The following is a 22177-nucleotide window of genomic DNA, read 5'->3' as shown; positions in this document are numbered from 1 at the left end:
GGCCTAGTGAAGTTGATGAAAGCTCATATGAATGATGTCAAGGCTCACCCCCATGCTTAGATGTTGAGGTGCCAAAGCTACTCTTTGCCCAAGGGGTGACTTCTGTAAACCACAGACTGACTTCTGTAAACAGAGGTGGCCAGACCCTGTTGCACAACCCTTAGAGTTTGCTTCTGTGCACATATAGAGGGTGCTGTAAAGCTACACTGATGCTCACAAGCAATTCAGGATGGCTCTTTTAACTCTCCAGCTTTCCTCTGGAAAAGAAAGCAGAAATTTCGTGGCTGCCATGTGAACAACAGAAGCAGTCACTTCCATGTGTCAGTGCATAAGGAAAAGTCAAGCAGGGCCAAGAGTTGGAGCCATTGCTCCACAATGGAGCAGCTACTGAGCAGCAGTCAGCACTGGGAGCTGCTGGATTCCCAAACCACATCCCCATGGGCCTTTTCTTGGCCAGGATACCTCCTCTTTTCTCTTTCTACCCCAAATATAAAGCAAAAGAACAAAGTGTCCCCTGTGACATATATCTACAGGACAGCTTCACCTTCAGTGAGGCCCAAGCAGAGTTGGAGATTTGTCCCAGCTGATCTGAGCCCAGGATCTGTAGGGGTTTTGTAACTCCAGAATGATGAGCTGCTGGAGTTCTCAGTCTTCCCTGGACTCACCCAGTGGCTTTTCTTGGCCAGGATACCTCCTCTTTTCTCTTTCTACCCCAAATATAAAGCAAAAGAACAAAGTGTCCCCTGTGACATATATCTACAGGACAGCTTCACCTTCAGTGAGGCCCAAGCAGAGTTGGAGATTTGTCCCAGCTGATCTGAGCCCAGGATCTGTAGGGGTTTTGTAACTCCAGAATGATGAGCTGCTGGAGTTCTCAGTCTTCCCTGGACTCACCCAGTGGCTGATTATTGGAAGGGGCAGATGATATATGTCTGTCACTCTTACTGCATCCTTATCTCTACAAGCAGCTTTGGTCTTAGAGCATTTTCTTTGGCAAGAGAAACCCCTGGTTTCCACAGCTGTCATGCAAACTGTGTGGCACACTGTTAGTCAAGATGTGATGTTCCTCCTAGACAGTTTCCCAGTGACAGATGAAAATTAGGTTGTTACCCATGGTTGCTCTACTGGGGCACTTGTTCCTAACTCCAGACTGTGTTACTCATAATGCTGGCTGCAACCCTAAAGCCCTATTCCCCACAGGAATACATAAATACACTTATTCTTAAAACACAGTTAAGTTTCATTCCTGGTGCGATTACAAGAGAGAGGAAGGAGCCCAAGGAGAGACTTTAGAGAGCAGAAAACTTCCTTTGAAAGAGCAAGGACATTATTCTCTAGCCTCTCTCAGGTAGTGCTCGTAAACACACTGTCTCTAGACTTTTAATTAAATACAGGTATGGATTAGACTAAATTCTTAAAAGAGGGAAGAAGGCCCTAACTTTGAATATATTAAAATAATTCTAATAAAAAAATAATATCAACTATACAGAAAACTACAGCAAGTAACCTGCCATGGGGAATCTTTGCCCATCACATTTAAGGTCCTTGTCCTGCTCACAGAGGTAACAGAAAGAAAGCACTTCAATGCCTTTTAATTTCAACCTGAGGAATGTAGCCAGTTAGGCAAGGGATAAGCTGGGGGTTTGCAAAGGAAGCTGACTTACTTCATTATGCTCCAAGCAGCCAATCATGAGCTCTGTCAGGATGACCACGCCGGTCCTGCCCACGCCGGCACTGCAGTGCACCACGATGGGAGGGTTGCAGGTGTTGCTGCTGTCCAGCACGCTGTTGGTGTGCCGACGCACCGACTGGATCTCCTCCAGGTAAGCTGCAAGGGAAAAAGCAGGCAAGGCTGCAAACATCTACATCTCTAAATGTAAAAATTAGGAGGGGAGGGGGAAAGAGTGTGGAAAAGTTCTTCTCTGTCAAAGTGGCAATAACTTACATTTTTTACAACATAATAATTATCTTGGCCAGGGTGCACTGAGCAGCACTGCATCCAGCAAGTACCAGCTGGTTGTAAATTATTACTTGGGAGTCTGCTCCTTTAAATTAAATAGTTCTTTTAAAAAATTAAATTCTGTTTTCCCCCTTGCAAATCTCCAGGTCCCCTAAGCAGATGATTCTAGACATTACTTACAGCAATTCCTGCTATTAACAGGCTGGGATCAAAACAACAGCTAAGTCCCATTGAAACTACTGCCTGTCAAAGCCAGTATCACATGGGAAGCAAGCGTCCATCTGCCCTGTTTCCTCTCTTCCTTCTCTCTTCTAGACTCTGACAGAATCTTTCCCCCCTCTCTCTGCTCAGGGTTTGTTTCTCAATAGCTACAAGCCCTTCTGGGAGATCACTGCTTTGTTTTCCCTGAAGCCATTTGTAGAAAGCTAGGGGCTCAGGAACAGCTGCCTTGTGTGGCTGTCCTAGCATCATTCAACACATCCTGCTGTCAGACCACGCTGAGATCCTCACATGCTGAAAGCTCACTTGGCTTCCCAGCACTCCAAGTGGGAAGTGAGACTTGAGCCAAGCTCTCCTGCTCCGACCCTTGGTGTCAGGGCACTGCAGCCCCAGCTGTCCTCTCCCCACAGGCAGGATGGGGCTGGAGGCCTACCAACGTCAGAAAAGCTGCATTTCAATGCACACAGGGAAATGGGACTCCAAGTGGTGGCAAACAATGGGAGAGAGGAAATGGGGACAATCAGGTTCCAATTACTGCCATGCCCAAACACAGCTACAGGGTACGAGAAACAAAGTATGAAACAAACAAGGAATTGGGCAATAGCTTTTCCTTAAGACAGATTCCCTGGTACTCTTTTGCTGAAGCTGAAATGACATTTTTTATTTTTTGCCTTGGTGACAGATCTGGGGAAAGGAGGATGCAGTATTTACATGCAGTGTGTACCACGCAAAGGAGAATGCATCACTTAAAGACTGGAGCTGTGGCAAAACTGAAGAGGAGCTAATGGATCTTCCTGAGAGAGGCCTTGGCTGCCACAGAGCAACACTGCAGCTGCAAAGCTTTCAGGAACTAACATGACAGGCATCTCCAAAACATCAGTACACCATGTACAGACTCCTTCAGTGGTAATTTAAAGATTTCTGCATCATTCCCCACTGTACTGCCAGAGATGTGTCTTTAGTTAAATACTAGTTGAATTCCTGTTACTTAATATGGGAGTGCTTATTACTTGGTAAGAATCAGGAAGTGTTATTGACACATTACAGATGAATATAATTGCTGTATTTTCAGAAAAGCATATGCCAGGACCATATGTAATTGGGGAGGCCCTTGAGCATTGCCTGGGTACCTGTGGTTACAAGGGTGGCACTGCATGTGTGATAGAGCCCTCTGCTCTCTTGCAAAAAGGAAAACTGGAGGAGATGCACCTTATTTCAATAGCAACTGATCCTCTCACTCAGACCTTTCTAATCACATTTGTGTACAGCCTATTATCTCCTGCATTCATTAAGTAGTTAGGAAATGGCAGTAAGTTATACCAACAGATCAACCAACCGAAGTACCCCATTAATTATAATTTCCTGAGTTTTTGGCACTGCTGCTGCCTTGGATTTTTCCTCCTGCTAATCACTTTAGCTCCTACCTCTGGAATATCACTTTTTCTTTTTTTTCCTCCAAATTGCAGCAAAGTATAACCCAGTTGAGGCCTGTGTATAGCACAGCAACCACCTGATATCAGTCCCAGCTGTAACTAGGTACAGTGAACTGAATCCAGTGTAAGCAATCTTTTTCTTGATTTATTATGCAAAATAAAGGAATCTTACATAAAAAGCCTTGGACTTCTTCTGGACACCCATGGTCTGGCCAGTCAGTATACTGCAAATGCCACACTGTCCTCTCCTGCCCAGAGAGAAGATGCTTGACCTTCAGACCAGTAGTTGCAAAGCAGCCAGAGTCCGTGCGGAACTTGGTTGTCACCTTGAACTTCCCATAGGTGGCTGAGCTGTGCTTAGAGCCCAGTTTAGGCCAGTAACGATGGCTCTTACTTCTTCCTCCCTCCTTGATAACAAAACAAGACAAAAAGCCATTAGTTTCTGCAATTCTCTACAAACAAAGGGTGTAAATCTCTCTGGATAAACCAAATATTCTTATTTTAAAGCATTGGAAGAGTAAGGAGCATCCCACAAAGTTAAGAAAATACCCATTAAAACTCTCAGTCATATAATATTTTTAAGTGTAAAACTACTTGAAGATTCTTGTCTTGTGACAAAAGACAGCAGCTGCCTAAAACACCTTGGTAAATATTCTCCTCCTGGGGAAGACTCTCCTTTAATTAGAAGGAGAATCTCTTCAGCAGCTTTAAAGTGTCTGTTCTTGATCAGCCTTGGGAACTGGACAGTGACTTGATGTGCTCTGCTACTCCCTGTGTTTGCTGAAAGCAGCCAGGCACGAAGCCGAATGCGGTGTTAGTTAACAACATGTGCCAGTTTTTACAACATAGCACATAGTTCTTGGATTACAATAGGAATAACTGCTTTGCTTGGCATAAGAATAAAAAGTTGTGGGGTGCTTTTATTTGGGGGTTTTTTGCCTTTTTTTTTTTCATGGACACTTCTATGGAAACAACAGCTTCTGTTCTCTATTCAGCTGATAAGAGTGATGGTATACAGAATTGGCCTTGGATGGTGTGGAAATCTCTGTCATTTTAACCAGGAGCAAGTTCAGTGCTCTCACATTCCAATGGAAACATCTTTGTTTGGCTTGGCCCAAGCAGAGGGAAGGAGGGCTCCTGCTTGTTTCACTTCAGCATTTGCCAAACTGAGTGTCAGGAAGTTAGGAAGTATAGTATGAGAGCAGTACAGGCATATGTTCAAACAGAGCCAGAGGAAAAGGGGATGTTGATACGAAAAACAGGTTACTGGAGTGGGAAGTGATGATAATAGGAGATTGGTTCACATCAGAAAGAACTATTTTGTGATTTCACATACCTCTTCAGCTGTGACCATGGCTATGACATTCACCCCCTGTTCCCACACCATCTGCCAGAAGTCATGGCATGTGTGTGGCAGGGGCCCTTGGGTAGCAATGTAGTGCCACTCCTCTCCACCTACAGTCACCTGGGAGAAAGGGAAAAAGAAACAACCAGTCAGTGCCTGAATTCTCAGCAGTGTCTGTGCCAGAACTGCCTTTTAAATAAAAGAACTACAGTGAAATCTTTACTTCTTTGTTTTTCTACTTTTGGTTAAAATTGTGAACAAAAATCATCATTTTGATAAGAGCAAATCTGACAAAACATAACCTTCAGTGCTAACCTTCAGCGCTTCCATGTCCTGTCTTGATGCCCATAACCATAAAGCTTTGGTCTAAATGCCCTCTTTCTTGCCATTGCATCTGGATCATACAGACAAAAAAAACCCCAACAACCAACCAAATAAAAAATCTGTGGATTTTACTCACCTTGGGTTTTTCAGTTCAGAACCTGAAAACTACCACTGAGTAAATGCAGCACATCAAATGTCTTTCAAACACCATGATAAATTTAAAATAACCCAAAGCTGTAGTCATGTAAATCTATTTCCCAATACACAACTGGTTTACCAACCACATCTTACAGAAGTATTTGTGTATTTGCATGACAGGTAATGAAATTCTTTTCAAAGCATTAACACATAGATTTACAGACTGTAAATTCTGAAGTGGCCTAAATAGGGCCAGCATTGCCTTGCAGTTACCAAGTATAAAACACTGCTTCGTTTAACTGACAGATGCAGTTTAAAAAAAATCACTTTTGTATTAAAAAAAATCATAATTTTATGACACAATTTGCTTCACATCAGAAAAAGCTTACAGAATCTTTTTTCTAACATTTTTGGTACAAAAACAAAGTGCTTTTAGAACTACTACATATCATTTCAAAAATATGTTTACCAGAAGAACCAGCCAAACTCATTATTTGGAAAGTTGAAATATTTTTCCTTCTTAGTCTAAGGCCTCCTGATTCTGTTTATTAGCCCAGAGCCACTTCTCCTGAAGTTATAAATCCCAGAGAAGAAGATTTACAACAAAAATGCTGACACATCCATAAATATCAATGTACTGGCAGACAACGCTACGAGGAACAATCAATAACTCTGACAGGTTCAACCACATACTGTGTTTGAGGTACAAGTCTTTGAATACATTCTCAGAAATAAAATCAATTTATTTATTAGTCAAACAACTGTTTATTAATCTGAGATGCTTGGGGTTTTACACCTGTAAATAACATAGTTTTTGTATGATAACAAGTTTCTCACTTCACTGAAAACTGTTTTACCCTCTACAACAGCTCCTTTTCTTTATTTCATACTATGCAGCATTTTCTTTTTTGAATGATGGTTAAAAACAGCAAGACCAAGGGTGCTAGACTTCTTAAGTTCTTGTACTAGATGATTAATACAGACTGCACAGCCCTGAGGAGTGCTAGTACAGCCTTACTGAGCTGTTTAAGTCAATACTGACCTGACACAGTCAGTCAGATGAAGTGCTCTTAAGAACCATGTGCATAGTCTTCATATATTTAATTACTATTTTTCTCTTTGGTATAGATGATGACCTTTGTATCTTAACAGTAATGATCCATGGTAAATATGCAGAGAATTATTGTTAAACTGTGGGCCTTGCAGACCAAGCAGTGGGAGCTGGAATCCTCCAGGCATGGATCTTATCAGGATGACAGAGGAGTTTTCTTTGTCTACTGACTCCTGGTCCAAGCCTCCTGGCACATGACATGAAAGGCCCATAAATAGTCTGAAAGGAATGGGATGCCTGGAATGTTTACTGCATTCTAATGCCCTAACTGCAGGAAATTAAAAATTAAATATTGGGCTGAAAACACAGGCACACACTATGCTGCTGAGGTAAATTTCACAGATGCAATTTCACCTTCGAAGCAAAAGCACATCTGCTTGGCTTCTGAAAGCGCTGCTCCAAGTGCAGGAGGGAAACCCTGCCAAGGCCCTGTGTCAGGCATCAAAGCACTGCTGCCTGGTCCTGGGTGCTCCATGGACACAAGATGTGTCTGTGTCCAACAGCAACACACAAGAGAAAATGTGGGCCCAAAACTAGCCAGGGAAAATAGCATCCTTTAGGAATATCTTCTTTTTCTCCACCTACTATGAGGTAGAAATTTTGGGGCTCAGAAATTCATCATCATAGCAATGTCTGATTATGCAAAAACTCAGTATCTGCTTCCTACCAGGCTATGCAGAGAAGTGACAAACTGCCAGGATCCTGGTTCAGAAATTATTCAGATAAAAAATTCAGATTTGAATCACCAGGATTTAACACAGTAAATCACAGCCAAGGCCAGCAAGTCTCTTTAAACTTTAAAAAGGCTTTTACTCAAGGAAAATATTAATTTAACAGGATGTTTTATTCATTATTTTTGAATTATTTCTTTTTAATTTGGATTTTGACAATGAGAAAACACAGAAAATCCTCTCTTACAACAATATCTGTCATCTGATGCAGAGGATTTCTGTTACTTCTCTCAGGGTACAGTAAAGGCCAACAGAGGACTTTGCAAATACTGCTGGAAGCTTAAAGAAAAACAAGCATCTGCAGTCACTGGAGCATAGTTCACTGTTAAAACTGACCATGCTTGTAAAAACAGTCAGGTTGTATCTTTAATTATTTCTGCATTGAATTAACAAGAAATCTGAAGTTTCTTGTTCAAAACATAATTTGAAACATGAAGTTCAATGCAGTTCCCAGTCAGAGATGCAGGGATCTTGTTGGTAAGGTCAGTGCATACTTTAAAACATTGCTTTATCACACTGCAGGTACTGGCGCTGATCTAATGCGTTCTCATGATGGTTGAGAAACATGGCACCTCTTTCTACACTAACCAGCAAAGTCCTTCCACAACAAGCTGGCAGAGGTGGGCACAAAAAAGCCAGGATGCCTCTCTAAATTGACTTCCCAGTCTCCAGCATCAAATCAACTTATGCATGTCAGTTGATAGGAGACTTTAGAGATACCCACAGTGACACAAAAAGGTATAACAATGCACCCTAAACCTTTTCAGAAACCTTTTCCTGAGGTACAGAAGATGCTGCTGTGCAGCCAGAAACGCAAACAAAGCTTTAGCACACCTTCATTTGGCAAGCCAAACTCAAGGAAGCCTTTACCTTTATGTGTGAAGCATTGATGTAGCCTGTATTGTTTTCTTTGGTCGGCACCAGCTCCACTCGGTTCTCCTCATAAGGAACGACCTCCCTGATGCGGTTGCGCTCCGTGTTTTCAGGCAGGGCAGCAGTGGTGAAGATCCCATCTGCCTTCTTCTTTGGAATCTGCTCGTATTCTGTAAACACCATCCCCTCCTCCAGCTTCCTCCTCAAGATTTTGCACTAGGATTTAACAGAAAGGACCACCAACCCATTAATGCTTCTGGGAACAGCATTCACCACTAGACCCATCCATCCATTCTTTGAATTCCAATACACAGCCACAGCATTCTCTCACTCACTTCTTCTGCAGTTATCTGAGGAAATATGACACACTTATTTCTACCAAGTGAAACCACTGGCAAATTTTACAATTTTACATTCCACCTCCACATTTTTGAAGACTGATAGCATAAAAGGCAAACCTGTGCTAAATAATCTTGGTGCAGTAAGAATTTCGGTATGAATAGATGATTTCAACATAATAGATATTTTAATTTTTTTCCAGGAAAAAGATTGTACTGCAAGAAGTGTGATGTGGCCCACATTTTCAAGATACTGCCTAACTCACAAGGATGCAATGCCTGTGGTTGAACACGATTCCACATAGAGACAAGGTAGAGGTGAAGTTCTACTCCCTGCGTACTAGACAACACAAGGCTGCAAATTTCTATCCAGAAAACCAGAAAGGTTCTTTGCAAATTTGCTTCTCAAATCTTAACAGCAGCAACTGTTTTTAATATCTGAAATTCCAGATACACACACACACACCCGTGTGTGCAAACATCAGGAGGCAAACAACTTCTTTTTTTAAGAAATTAATCCCGTTAGAGACATTAACCAAACTCCTTATCTGTATCAGAACATGAAAGACAGTTTCTGTGGGTGAGCACTGCAGCATTTCACCCAACCAAGTGAAAAACGTGCAAAGTGTTATATTTACAGATTAATCTTGTATGACATTGTACAGTCAGGTGAAACACAACAGCCTCCATTTTCACTGACTTCAGTAAATGTCCAAGACATTTGATTCTTTGCCTCCATTCAAAGACATACAGTGTTAGCCACAGACCTTTTGCATTAATGGCTCTGAAAACTTATAAGAGAAATTTTTTTTCATATTTTAAATCAGATTTTAGTATTTTAGATACTTCATGCTGCTGGGAACAAAGAGAACAAACAAAATTTTGTGAGGCTCCATCTTACCCTCTCATCCATTGGCACCTTGGTGACTTCATCCTGGCTGTCCTCCGGCACTGGAACCCTAGCAACTGAGAGTCCGTTTAGTGCTGCCAACATCAAGGGCCTCTTCTGGGCCTCCAGGCCTGCCATCTTCTGCTTTTCTAGATTCTTTTGGCAAGAAAAGGCACGTTTTCATCTCTGTGTGATTATTTATAATGCCAGTAAAATGCTGGAATGTTTTTTTAATCTCCAAAATCTGCAACTCTCTGGCCAAGGAATGCAGATGATCACCATTAGCATCGTAAATTCAAATACAACCTCTATTCTTCCTGTTATTCCTCAAAGGCCTGCTCCTACATGAGCACAGAATTTTAATTTCAAAGAAGCAATCCCAGCATGTAATACAGTTTACATGCCATCAAAAGACACACAAATACAATCTCAAGCATTTTCCTGCAGACATTATGCTGGATGCAGGACACACAAAGCATCACCCTGTTACGTTAAAGTAGCACTACTGAAGCCAAGATACCTGGGGCATCTTTTGAAAAGCAATAATTTCAATCTATAACAATAAACACTAAAACACAGGCCATTGTTTCTCTTCTGTGATGATAATGCTTAAAATGAGAAGTCTTCTGATGCACTTAGCTTTTATGGTATTTCAAACAGCACCCATGATATATTCTGCACTAAAAACTGAGCTTGCATGTCCCAGAAACTGAACGCAATAGCAGCCAGGGAGGGATATTATTTATCATATTCATGAATCATATTATGGTATGACATGGCGAACCAGAGCATGAATTTTAAATTCATCCTGCTGCCTCCTCCTTATGCCACTGGGAGCTGAAGCATCAAAAAAGACAGAGCATCTCCAGAAGCACCCAAATTAGGAATATTTTATTCCATTTCCTTAACAGCTCTTTCTGCTGGATTTGGAAGGAGGAATAAGCAGAAGGGGTGCCTGGTTTTCAGCACATATGGAAGCTGTGGTCACCAGATGAGCCAAGCTCAGCTCCTAGAAACACATGATGGAACCTGAATGCCCTCAGACATATGCATATGCCTTGATTTTTCAAAACCTTGTGAGCTTTTTCCTCACCACTGAGTTCCTCCAGAGCACTAAACAAAAAAACAAACATCCAAACCCACTCCAGCTTTTCTTTCTTTCCCTGAAAGCAGGGAAATGCAAGTATTTTCCCTTTGTTTGGGAACTTTATTTAATTTTTACTACTTCAAAGGTGAAACAGAAGAAAGTCTGTGCTTAACAGATCAAGGTCACCAAAGTACCATTAATATAACACCTGATTCCTGTGACAAAAGAAAGGTCCACACATGTCAAGGTTCCTGATCTAGGCTGAAACCACCTTAAAAGCTTAATGCCTAGGCTGCCCCTTTACTTCCCTTTTTTTTCTTTTTACTTTCTATTTTACATTTAGGAGTTGTCAAGGGCTAAACTCAGTCTCCATGTTGCAATTTAGTAGCTCAGGTTGTACTGTTAACAGTTACATCAGCATAAGGATTCCCAATGGACAAGAACAGCAACAGATATGTTTAGAAAGTGTCTTTGAATAGACAGTAGTATTTAAATCTAGCGAGTTATTGATCTAGTACACTACAAACTCTTTTCTGCTTTGGACCATATAGGTGCTTTATTAATTTGTTTCAGGAATTGTTTTTGTTTCAGACCTCAGTGCTGAAAATGAGAACTACAGCATACACTTGGGTTTCAGTGACTGCAGTTGCACTGCTTACAGCACTACACCAGGTATACATGTAGGTCACTAAGGGATAAGCACCCCTCATATTTCTGTCATTGCCTTTAAATACTTCTTATTTTAAATTTGTTGCAAGTTTAACAGAACCCTACGTCTCATACTTGAGTGCATTTTTAACAAAATAAACAATCCAGATGCTCAACCACACAGCCTCTACATCTGCTGCTTCTCTATTTAGATATCCGGTTCCTCAGTTACTGGCAAAACCAACAATCCATATTCTAGGGCTACCAGGGTTTTATTCAGAGATCTATGTTACATAAAGAGGCAGGAAGGGAATTAAAGATCATTTGAAAAAAATCCTGAGTTGCCATTATGTTATGTGATACTTCACCTGACACGCTTGCAAAGGACGAATAAAACACCAGTGCCAAAAACATAACCTCCCACCCATCTCAGCATTCCAGACTCGCCCTGCCCTCAAATCCTAAAGGGAAGCAGGCATCAAGGGGGGATTTGCCATCAGTCTGCTCATCCCCAGATGACTGCCCTGCCATCCACCCATCTCCAGCCAGCACTGCTGCCAGGGCGGTGGCATCCTCAGCTGGGTCAGACACAGGTCTGGCCACCAGCCAAAGAGGCACAGCTGAGGCAACAGACAAGCCCAAGCAGTGCATGGGATCAACCCTCTTGATAGCCCACAAAACCAAATTGTATGTGGCACTTAATATCACATTTCCCAACTTTAAGCAAATCCACAGCTTCCCACCCACACATTCCCTGCAGTTTACTGACCCAACAGATTTCTAGAATGGAAGTTGACCTGTGTGATTACTAATTTCCAAGAAGCCACTGCAACAGAGGAAGGCACTTACCCTCATCATGATCTCTCTTTCTATAATGCTGTCCTCAATAGAAAACATTTCAGACACAGGCCTTTCCTTGACCGGCTCTTTCTTGACCCGCTCCTTCACACTGGTGAGGTCAGGCTCCGAGATAGAGGGCCCCAGTGAAGACCCATTTATTGCCACTTGATCAGTTCGAGAGACACTGATGGCTTTGGAAGGCCCCGGCCTCATGGCCTTGGCCCTGGCGACAGCCACAGAAATGCTAACGTGGTCCTGCCTCAGCGCTCCATTGCTGACACTTTTACGAGGCCCAGGGTACTCTGGAGGAGGTTTATTTGGTATTCTAGCCAAGGCAGCTTGCAGCTGAGCACTGTACTCCATGTTCTCATGGAGGGCTGCTATCTGGGACACAGATTCCTGTGTTTCCTCCTCCTCTTCGCTTTCACTGCTGTGTATCAGCATAGTGGCATCGGAAAACGTCTTTTTGTGGTGGTAGTGAGGGACCTGCTGAACTTCATGGCCCATCTGAACCGGCTCTTCCGGCTGCACCTGCTCCCGCAGAGTGTTCCTGCGTGGCAGGGGGGCGTTTAAAGTTTTTAGGGCCATGGCTTCTATGCCGCGCACCATACTGCTGATGACCTCCAGGCTGTGGCGCTTGTTCACGGCCGCGTGGTGCTTCACGGCCATGAGGGGCTCGCTGACCTCCTGCAGCGACTGGCGCACCACGGGCGAGCTGTCCTCCTGGAAGGTCTTGACTGAGAGCTGGACCTTGCGGGTGACCAGGTCGGGGCTGCTGCCGCTGACGTACTTGTGCCGGTGGCTGGCCAGGTCGGGCGTGCTGGTGGCGGGGCGTGGGCGCGGGTACGGAGGCGGGGGCCTGAAGAGATAGTTCTTGAGCATGTGGGTGGTGTTGTAGCTCTGGCCGCTCTGCAGCTGCATGTTGGCCAGCTCTGGGGTGCTGACTGTGTGGGATATGGCGCTGGCTGCTGTCTTATTCTGGGCAGCATTGTTGGGGTTCATTTGGTCAGACGGGGCCACAGGCTTGTTATAGGCAGCCCCCTGGGGCCCGTAGGTGATCGTGTAAGGGTGCCTCTCTCGAATCTCAGGCTGGCTGTAAACTAGGTCCTCTGGCTGGTTGTAAGCATGTGTGTTTCCAATATTGAGATTCCTCAAAGACTGACTTTGGCTGTCCATCTGGATCACCCCTCTCTTCATTTGTCTCATCACGGTTTCGTAATCTGGAGTTGGCCTGTAAGACGGGACAATGATTGCACTGTGTCTGTGGCTGGGGATATAGTCTGCTCTCATGATGTCACTCCCCGGGATGCTCAGATTTGAGGACATTGGAGATGCCTGGATGAAGTTCTGTGAGCGATTGAGGGAGTTCATGCTGTGGGCACTGCATACACTCCCATTGGGTCCATTACCATTCAAGTAGCTGAAGTCCATTGGACACCTATCCAAACTGGTCTGAGACCTACAGTAGAAAGTTTCTTCATTTCCATGGAAAATGCTATCTGTGTAGAGCAGAGAGAGAAATGTTGACAATTTTAACCCACAAGGACTTATTCACTGCTAACAAAGCTTCAAATGCAGTCTGCACCAGTGAGTACAGAGACAGCTTAGTGCACAAGTGCAGGGAATGTTTGGTCTTGGGAGCATCCTTGAGCCATCAAAATAGAACTAAAGCAAAGCTACCAACATAAACATTCCCAACACTTAGCAAAACATGGTAGTAGTTCGGATCCTTGTGGGAAACATGAAAGGGGAAAGAGAGGAAGTGTTTTTGCCTGAGGTGGCAAGGAAGAATAAAGGGGCATCTCCTCCCTTAGCATCATGAAAGGGTTCACTGATGCTGGCACCTTAAAACTCCAGCACTGCAAGCATATGGTTAACCTGAAAAATTCTCTTGTCTCTTCTGTTGATACATGGCTGTCTGAGATTTAGAGTAGCAGAGGACTGTGAAATTGGAAATCCTACTTTAGACCAATCAACAGTTTTGAAGATCTGAAGACACATTTGGGTGATCAAAGCTCAGTGAAAAAAAAAAAAAAAGGAAAAAAAAACCCAAACAACAAACCACCCTGCAGATGCACTATAGAATGTTAAATGCTTCAGCAAAGCCCTGAGAGGAAATCAAGACAATAAAGATCATATCCTGGATCACAACTTTACTGCAAGTCTGTCCCTGTTGAAAATCTTGTAAGACAAGAGTAGTACTCCCAAACTCTGAAATCAGCGAGTTCTTTGAAAATGTAGAAAAGTCTCTTGTAAAACTAAGAGAATTTTACAAGTCTTCTAAAATTGAGAATATTCTTCACAGCCTCACCTTCGCAGTAGAACAGCAGTAGCCACTAATTCAAGTCTACTGTATGCAAGGAACTCTACGAAATGGCTCCTTTCAAAACTTACCAAATTCTGCCTTAAAAATAGTCAGACCCCACAATCCAAAACATTAACAGGTATGATTGAGAGTTCCTCTGCTGCTGAGAGTACTTCAGCTACACCTTTCATGAATTGCAAAGAACAGCAGCCTAACAGACCTGGCTACGTGTATTCCAAAAGGTGGGGTGGTTAAGGGTGTGAGACTCAAGCTGTTTAGGGGCTGGGCTCCATTCCCAGACTTGATCAAAGTAACCTGGCACAACCTCTTAAAGAATTTATTTGTCAAATATGGGCGTGAAAACAGTTAACCCTCCTTGTGTCTGTAAGGCTAACAATGCAGGCAGATGGTGGTGAAAAATCGGCAAAAAAGGTTGGCCACAGATACAGTTTCATGAACGGGACATTATGATTTCTCCTACAGTAAAAGCTTTTTGCTGTCTCCTTTTCCCTCACTCGGTTTCTCTCCCTGGCCCCAGCTGGCACTGCCTTTGAGTACAGCCATCACATTCCCTTCAGAAATTATTTTTTCAGTTCACTGAACTGGAATACCAAGTTTAAGGTCCATATAATCACACACGGATATTTTAGGGAAATTTGAAAACTGGAGTTGGACTTCAAACAGAAGACTTACTGCAACATTAACTATAAAACTGCTAGTTCTCATGCAGCAGCAGCTCCCATTTGACCATGATGGCATTATAAATCTGGATATAAGGCTTAGGAGCTTCTTTGCATACACATAAAATTGAAGTACATTAAAGGGAAAATATATGCTCTAAGTACCTTGTGAATTATGTGTTTCAGTGTAGTGTTCTCCACACTGGACATGCATAGGAGGCAGTATAAAAGGATGTTGTCTTGGCTGAAATAAAAGCACAAGGAAATAAAAAAGCATTAGCCACAATTTTTGCAACTGAAACAGGAAAAATGGTTCTGTGCCCTTTCCACTGAATACTGCTCCTTCTTACCCAGCCAAAAACACATCTTGGCAGCTCCTTATAGAACAGAGAATAACTTTTTGTAAATTCCTTGCTAAATTTTGTTACTAATCTAAACTGGCCAGTCCAAAACTGACCAGTTTAGAATTCTCAACCACTTCAGAAAACAACATCCCTAATTTCAGCTCTTCTAAAATTCTTCACATTTTTATTAAAAGCCCTTGCCCTTGAAGAATTAAACCCAAACAAAACAGACATCTAATCAGGACAAAAGCAGACAAGGAACAAATTCAAGGATTTAGGACACTGTTATACACGCAATAAGACCACATATGGATTTAAAATAACTCTGTAAATTACACAAACATTGAATTCCTTAGATAATGAATTCGAGTTTATTCCAATAACCTGCACTGAAAGAATTTTTTAAATGCAAATCCCAGATGGGGCAATTCAGTATTAAATCAGCAGGATCATTTACAGAAAATAAATCAGAGCTGATGATGTATTCCCCAGCTTTGTCTCTTGGTAAACCAATGTGTTTAGCAATTCTACTTTGCCACCTGCTCTGCAATGTCCTGTCTGGTGTCACTGAGCAAAGTTTATGAAAACATATTTCAATATATGAAGTAAGCAGAAAGACAAGGAAGACACTCCTGTCTCATTCTCCTTAGCAGCAGAATAAGGGCTTTTCATCCAGGCTGATTCACGTAGTTCAAACTATTAAGGAATACTGTGGATGCCCAAGGCAAAAAACCCCACATAATCTGCCTTTGTGTGCACATGCACCAAATAAGCACCCTGCAAGTTTGCTAGCAAAGAGGGGGTGGGGAAGGGGTAAGATTTACATTTTCCATGTAAATGGTGAGAAGGAATAAGAATCAAAGATACCGAGCTCAGTATGAATTCTTGCATACAAAATAGGTGTGTTAAGCCAGAGCTGGAAAACAGCAAGAAGTATTTTTGCTACAAGAACTGCTTCCAAAGGTATAAAACCCTAGTCTCACTGAACAACCTGGGCCAAGGAGACTGCTGTTGACAATTTTAGTAGAGGAGCTGAGGCTGGAGCTGGTGCTGGAAAGCCTAACAAATGGAGGGCAAAGAAAAAGTGCAAGGAAAGAGAAGTGACTTCTACTAAGAATGCATACATCTGGAGCAGACAGTTTTCTTTGTGATAGATGTTATGAAAGGTATCTTTCTAAGGCCCATTTGCCTCCTCTGAAAAAAGAGAACCCTGGGGTCTGCAGAACAACAATTAATGATGACTTATTTTTTTAAAAAATCAGGTAATTAAACATACCATTATATTAAGATCTCCTACACTGAGGGTTTTTTTTTTTTTTGGAAAACCAACATTGCTGGGTGGTCTGACAGGAAAAAGAGACAGCAGAAACCATGCCAAAACCATATAAAGGGTCTTGATCTGAAAGCAAAGAACATGATGCCTAGTGAAGTGGCAGAGCCTCACCCAAAAGATTCCACTTCACTTCCCATTTCTGCCTACTGATTTATTGCTACACAAGACAAATGAATAGGTAGGTGTATGAAGGTATGTGCAGTTCAGAAAACAGTCAGGAGGGCTTTTTTTTTCCTCCCAAAGAGAACTGTTCCAACAAGTTAGCAGAACAATTATGAAAAAGGCAGCAGAAAGTTCACCGTGAGCAGTCAGCAGCCCAGTGCACTTTTTTCAATTGATGAGCCCACATTCTTCCTCTTGATCTTCCTGAGATTCTGGGGATTTAAAGCTTGTTGCATGCTTATGCTTAAAACAAAGTGTCAGCACGATTTGTTTTTTCTTTTGAAAGAGCAGATTTCCATTTTTCACATATAATTTAGAAAGCAGCTCACTTTCCCTCCTCATGATATTACAGAGGCTGTAGCATAAAAATGCAAAGCACCATTCATTTTTTTCACCGTCAGTTTTTCACGGTTATTTCCACGGTTCTAACATAGATACCAAAAATATTGTAAATATGCTACAGAGAATGCAATACACAGCCTGTGTATTGCATCATGACACCTTAACAAAGGAAAGACAAAGAAACCTGGAGGCAGCTACAGCAGCTTTCCTGCCAGTGCCTGGGACACAGAGAGTGCAACTTTAGATCTAATGGATTCTATACATTCACACAGGAAAATAACCTGCATTGAAATCTGCAAGGATAAAGCTATCTTAAAATCAGTACCTGCTTAAGCCTAATTTTGGAACATTTTCACAAACTGTAACCACACTGTGTGGAAATGTCAAGAAAACACTTGCCCACATCACCTTTCTGCCAGGCAGCAATAGGGTAATGGACTTTTCACTCTGGAAAGGTCTACAAAGTAGGTACAACTTATACCACACATGAAAACTGGCAACCTGCATAGAGATAATAATGCCCTCTGTCCAAGGAACCAGCAGTGCTACTGTTACAGAAATTCAGAATCGGTTAAATAAGATGAAAAAATACTGACATACTAGATGTTGAAATTTAATCCAAAAAGAGTTTCTTTAGAATGGACAGGAGGAAAAAAAAAAAGACTAACATATGAATTTTTTTTGTAAATATTTCAGGAAAAAACACCTAGTTTTGTCAGATTGATAGTGTTTCTGGGGATTAGTTAAATAGAAATAAAAACAATTTAAGAAAAACTCTGAATCACAATCTTGACTGATTCTAATAGTTTAACTTAAATTAACAGTAATTTTACACATAAAATAGGGTCCTAACCCGAGAAGCTGCTAAATTGTAAGTAGTCTTTATATAAAAACATGAGGATTGAAGAACTGTGAAATGCAACATTTTGTAATGACTAGATTTGATGCACAGAGAACAAGACACTTCAAACTCTTTCTAGAGGATTATTTTTTCTACATATTGAAATAACCTCAATGCAGCAGAAAAGATGCTCAGTTTCTGCATGGCAAATAAAAATAGAATGCCTTGAAGACTGTAATTTTTACTACTCAGTGGTGATATTATCCAGTTAATCAATCTGGGCAGTCACACCCTTGAAACTCATTCCAATCATATTGCCAACAAGAAATGAGTTAATGGGCTTAGTTGAAATTTAGAACGTCGTTCATCTTACACAGTGTCTCATCCCATCAGAAATGGTATAGATATTCTTAAAGACCTCACAGTGGCACGTACCAAAGATGACCTACTCCAGGTTGGCCGTCGTCGGATAGGGGGAGGAGAATTTGATTGTCTGTGGAGGAAAAAGAGAAATGATAGAAACCACAATATCTCAATTCTGAGTCAAGAATGAATGGGAAAAACAAGATGTGAAGAATCTGTTAATATTGCTCATTACTGAGATTTTCAGATATATGGATAAATGAAAATAATTCAGGTTCTCCTTTAAATACAGGAAATGTTCCCATTCCAAACTATACATGCCTTTTGATCATTATCCTGTTTGGCTCACATGGAAACACAAGAAAGAAAAATTCTGGTTTAAAATGAATTCAACATGTCTCTTAAGTAAAAAACTGAACATGGCAGACAGGTACAATCTCAGGTGACTTAATGTGAACATTAACACAAGGACAATGTTATGAAATTGACAGCAATCACTCCAAAGCAATGCACACAGATCAGGAAGAAAAGGAAAAAAAAAACATCTGGTTAGACAATACTAGCAGAGCCACATACAATGTTAGAGTAGCCAGGTGCAGTGGAAGGAGCAAGGAGTGTAGGAGATAAAAAAAATACGAGAAAGGGAAAGAAACAAGTTGAAAGGAGGTAGAAATATAGTGCTTACGTGAAGAGAGGAAAGGTGGAATTTGTCCTCTTACAGTTTCTGATCTGGTGAATGATGTTATGTGCAATTAGAGGAAAGGCACACAGGAAAACAAACAACTATCATTTTAACACAGAGGGCAGGAAAATTATTTGGCTAGAAAACATACACTGGCATATGCTGTCATCAATATCTGAAGCTCTAGCACACAAGCTTATACCACATGAGACCATGGTCAGGAGAGCAGTTCTAATGACCAAAATACATTGAAACTTGTTATTTCCCTCTTTGACTTTGTGACATCCCCTACCTTTATTAGTCCAAATATCTGCAAGTGGCCTGTGAATTTGCTACATACAACACTTTCATAGGACCCACATACTTATGGTTCAGTGTTTAGTAAGAAACATGATCAGAAGCTATGGCTTCTACAGTCTGGATTGTGACTGGCAACAGAAAGTTCTCTCTGTTGACCCCAACACAGCTTCAAAGGGGAAATATCCCAAGGTGGCACACTATGGTATTTTGTTTTCTTTTTTGACTGTCACAGGGAAAGCAATCAGGAGCTCCCTTTGAATTCAATCCCTCTGGAACCATTAAAATTGAAATTAGTATTGGACTACTGAAATCCATTATATGCTGCTAAGAAATGTCTTTTCCAGTCTTTCACTCACTTCCCAGGAACTGTAAGCAACATGTAAAATCTAACCAACATCTCTTTTCTGTAAGTGAAAAGATCACTTGAAGCAGTTCACCTCTCTGGACTCTCCTATGCTCTAACTCACCATATGTCAATATAATGTGGGCACACATGAAAGACCTTCCAATCTTCCCCTCACCATTTTGGCTTTATTTTCCAACAGATGGCATTACCCAGCTGAACAGATGGGATGTCCAGCTCTAACTAGAGTTGTTGATAGAGATGAGACTTCTTCATGGTAAGTTTTGCAAGAATTTAATGTTCTCTGTTATACATGCCCAGCACACCATGAAAATTTCTCAAAAATCTAACCTTTTGAAAGCCAAATTTATCTCAATCTGAAAATGTGTGCTGGTACAAATGAAACATCTCAGCTAAGAAACAGACTTTTGAATTAAAGCTAAAGCCTAATGAATTCCTCCTTCAGTGAGAAGGAATCCACCTATGTGAGAGGACTAGCTCAAGGCCAGTTTCTAAGAAAGTGCTCAAACCAGAGCCTAAAGGAGACTTCAGGTTTAGATTTACAATCTCTGCTGTGTTGTGGCAGCACAGCGACGCAGATTAACACACCCAGGTGTCCTTCCTTGTTCAGCATGCATAAGAGGCAGATAAATCATCCTGCCCAAACTAGAAGATGACAGCCTCCACTCTCCAGCACCTTTATCTGCTGGATGGGCAGAGCATCTGCTGCTACAGCTCACATTTTGACATGCTGACCAATGTCACCTTTCACTCCAGTTCAGGCTAATACTCTAGGCTATCAAGAGCAGACACCAAGACCTCCAATTCAAGACTCCCTGTAGGATTTGGCTGCGCGAGGAGCACCAAAGCTCACAAGGCTCCCAACCATCTGTCCTTGCTGTTGGTTAAAACAAAACCAGAAAAAAAGGGAAAGGGGAGAAGAATAACTGACATACGTGACTAGGAAAAAAACCCAAAAAAATCCAAAACCAAAAACAAACATCACCTCCCCCCCAAAAAAAAAAGAAAAGAAAAAAAGTCCCCAAAACCAAACAAAACCAGTCATGCCAAAATTCAGACCAATTCCAAAGCAAGGTGTCAGAAAGCAACTGTGAAGCAAGAGTACTCACTCTGTGCAGATTTTGTTCTGTTTGTAGAACTTGTGTCTTGATGCAAAGAGACGTGAAATATATTTAGCATTTTCAAGATCATCCTTTAAAAATGAGAAAAAATAGGAAAAAATTATTTTGTTATTTTTACCAAGAAGTGACAAAAGCTTTTTAAAAATCCAGTTGCAGGAATGCTGGGTAAGGTCTCCCATGGCCTATTCCATGGTCTGCCATGGAATTGGCTCCCAAGAACACATCTAGTGGTCTCAAGAGTACTGATGGCATAGGATTACTGAAACCCAGTGGTGTGCATTTACACACTGCCACTTCACTGCTAAGGCACAGTATGGGGGGACTGCAGCAATAAAATGGCTCAAGCTTGCTGGTCCAGTTTCTGTACTGGCCTTGGTTCAGGGAGATGTGGAGTGATTTTACACAGCACAGAACAGCCTCGTGGCCCTCTGAGTTCCAGTATGTACACATATGGTAGCTCATTCCCAGTTTCTACTTATGTTGCTGTATTTATGCCATTCTAAAGGCACTTCAGTTTTTTTGCAGACTTCCCAGCACAGGACATTTCAGGATGCTTGGAAGAAAACACAGAAATTAGTAGCTAAATGAAGTTAATTTCTCTTTCTGCATAAAGTACAACAGGAATGTGAGGGGGGTGGTGTTATGCAAGTGAGCCTCTCTGGGAAAAAAGAATTTTAAAGGTTTATTTTTACATAAGTAGCTTTCATGATGACACTGATCAGATCTTTTTCTTACTGTGTGAAAGAGTACATTCTCTTCTTTGTTGATCAACTCTAGAACAATTGAAGACTTGTTATGAGCAATATTCCCAATGTCATTCCACCTGCAGAGTAAAAAAATGCATTGGAGTTTGCCAACACATACATTCAAACATTTCACAAACACAGTAAGAATCCTTTAGTCAACATCAGTCTCATTTTATGGGAAAGGTTTTCAGTAACTTTTTGGTGAAGAAACCTGGTCAGGAAAACAAGGAAATCAGGTTCTGATTAAACAGCTCTTAACCCAAAGCAGGAGAGTTAAAAGCTGTCTTTAAAAATACGAATTTGAAGACCCACAATAGAAGACACATTGAAAACACAGTAATGATAACCATTTTACTGAACTGTGGCATTTTGGAACTGATTGATTTTGGTGACATGTAGCAGAATTATTTTGTTTTAAGTGTCATTCCTCCCCAAATGCCGTTTCCACCTTTCATTCAGCGCTAATTCTTGCTAAAGAAGGTTAAGTTGACAACATGGTTATGTAGGCTATGCATACCATGTTAATACTCTGGCCTTATGTTTGCAATCTTTTTATTTTTTTTTTCCCAAGTAATTGTGAGGTTGCCCAAGATCTGAGTTATAATCTTCTTACAAATAGCTGACAGACATTTGCGTACATTGCATGCAATCTACGGGT

General features: G+C 41.5%; 1 protein-coding gene across 2 annotated transcripts in view; it reads right to left on the bottom strand.

Annotated features, from left to right (window-relative positions):
• Positions 1-22177, bottom strand: part of PTPN14 (protein tyrosine phosphatase non-receptor type 14) — a 110471-nt gene that overhangs the window by 8449 nt on the left and 79845 nt on the right. For both annotated transcript variants that reach the window (XM_071426187.1, XM_071426177.1), the window contains exons 9-18: positions 21509-21596; positions 20762-20844; positions 18379-18436; positions 15087-15165; positions 11946-13435; positions 9374-9517; positions 8132-8350; positions 4949-5077; positions 3785-4019; positions 1665-1828 (exon numbers count right to left, since the gene is read on the bottom strand). In XM_071426187.1, the coding sequence (XP_071282288.1) occupies positions 1665-1828; positions 3785-4019; positions 4949-5077; positions 8132-8350; positions 9374-9517; positions 11946-13435; positions 15087-15165; positions 18379-18436; positions 20762-20844; positions 21509-21596 (2689 nt within the window). The remainder of the gene's footprint in view (positions 1-1664; positions 1829-3784; positions 4020-4948; positions 5078-8131; positions 8351-9373; positions 9518-11945; positions 13436-15086; positions 15166-18378; positions 18437-20761; positions 20845-21508; positions 21597-22177) is intronic.

The sequence above is a fragment of the Agelaius tricolor genome, unplaced genomic scaffold (genome assembly GCF_023055355.1).
Source record: "Agelaius tricolor isolate 1412-34295 unplaced genomic scaffold, bAgeTri1.0.p SCAF_1, whole genome shotgun sequence".
Taxonomy (NCBI): Eukaryota; Metazoa; Chordata; class Aves; order Passeriformes; family Icteridae; genus Agelaius; species Agelaius tricolor.
Note: the sequence above shows the minus strand (reverse complement) of the source record. Positions and strands in the feature narration are given on the sequence as shown.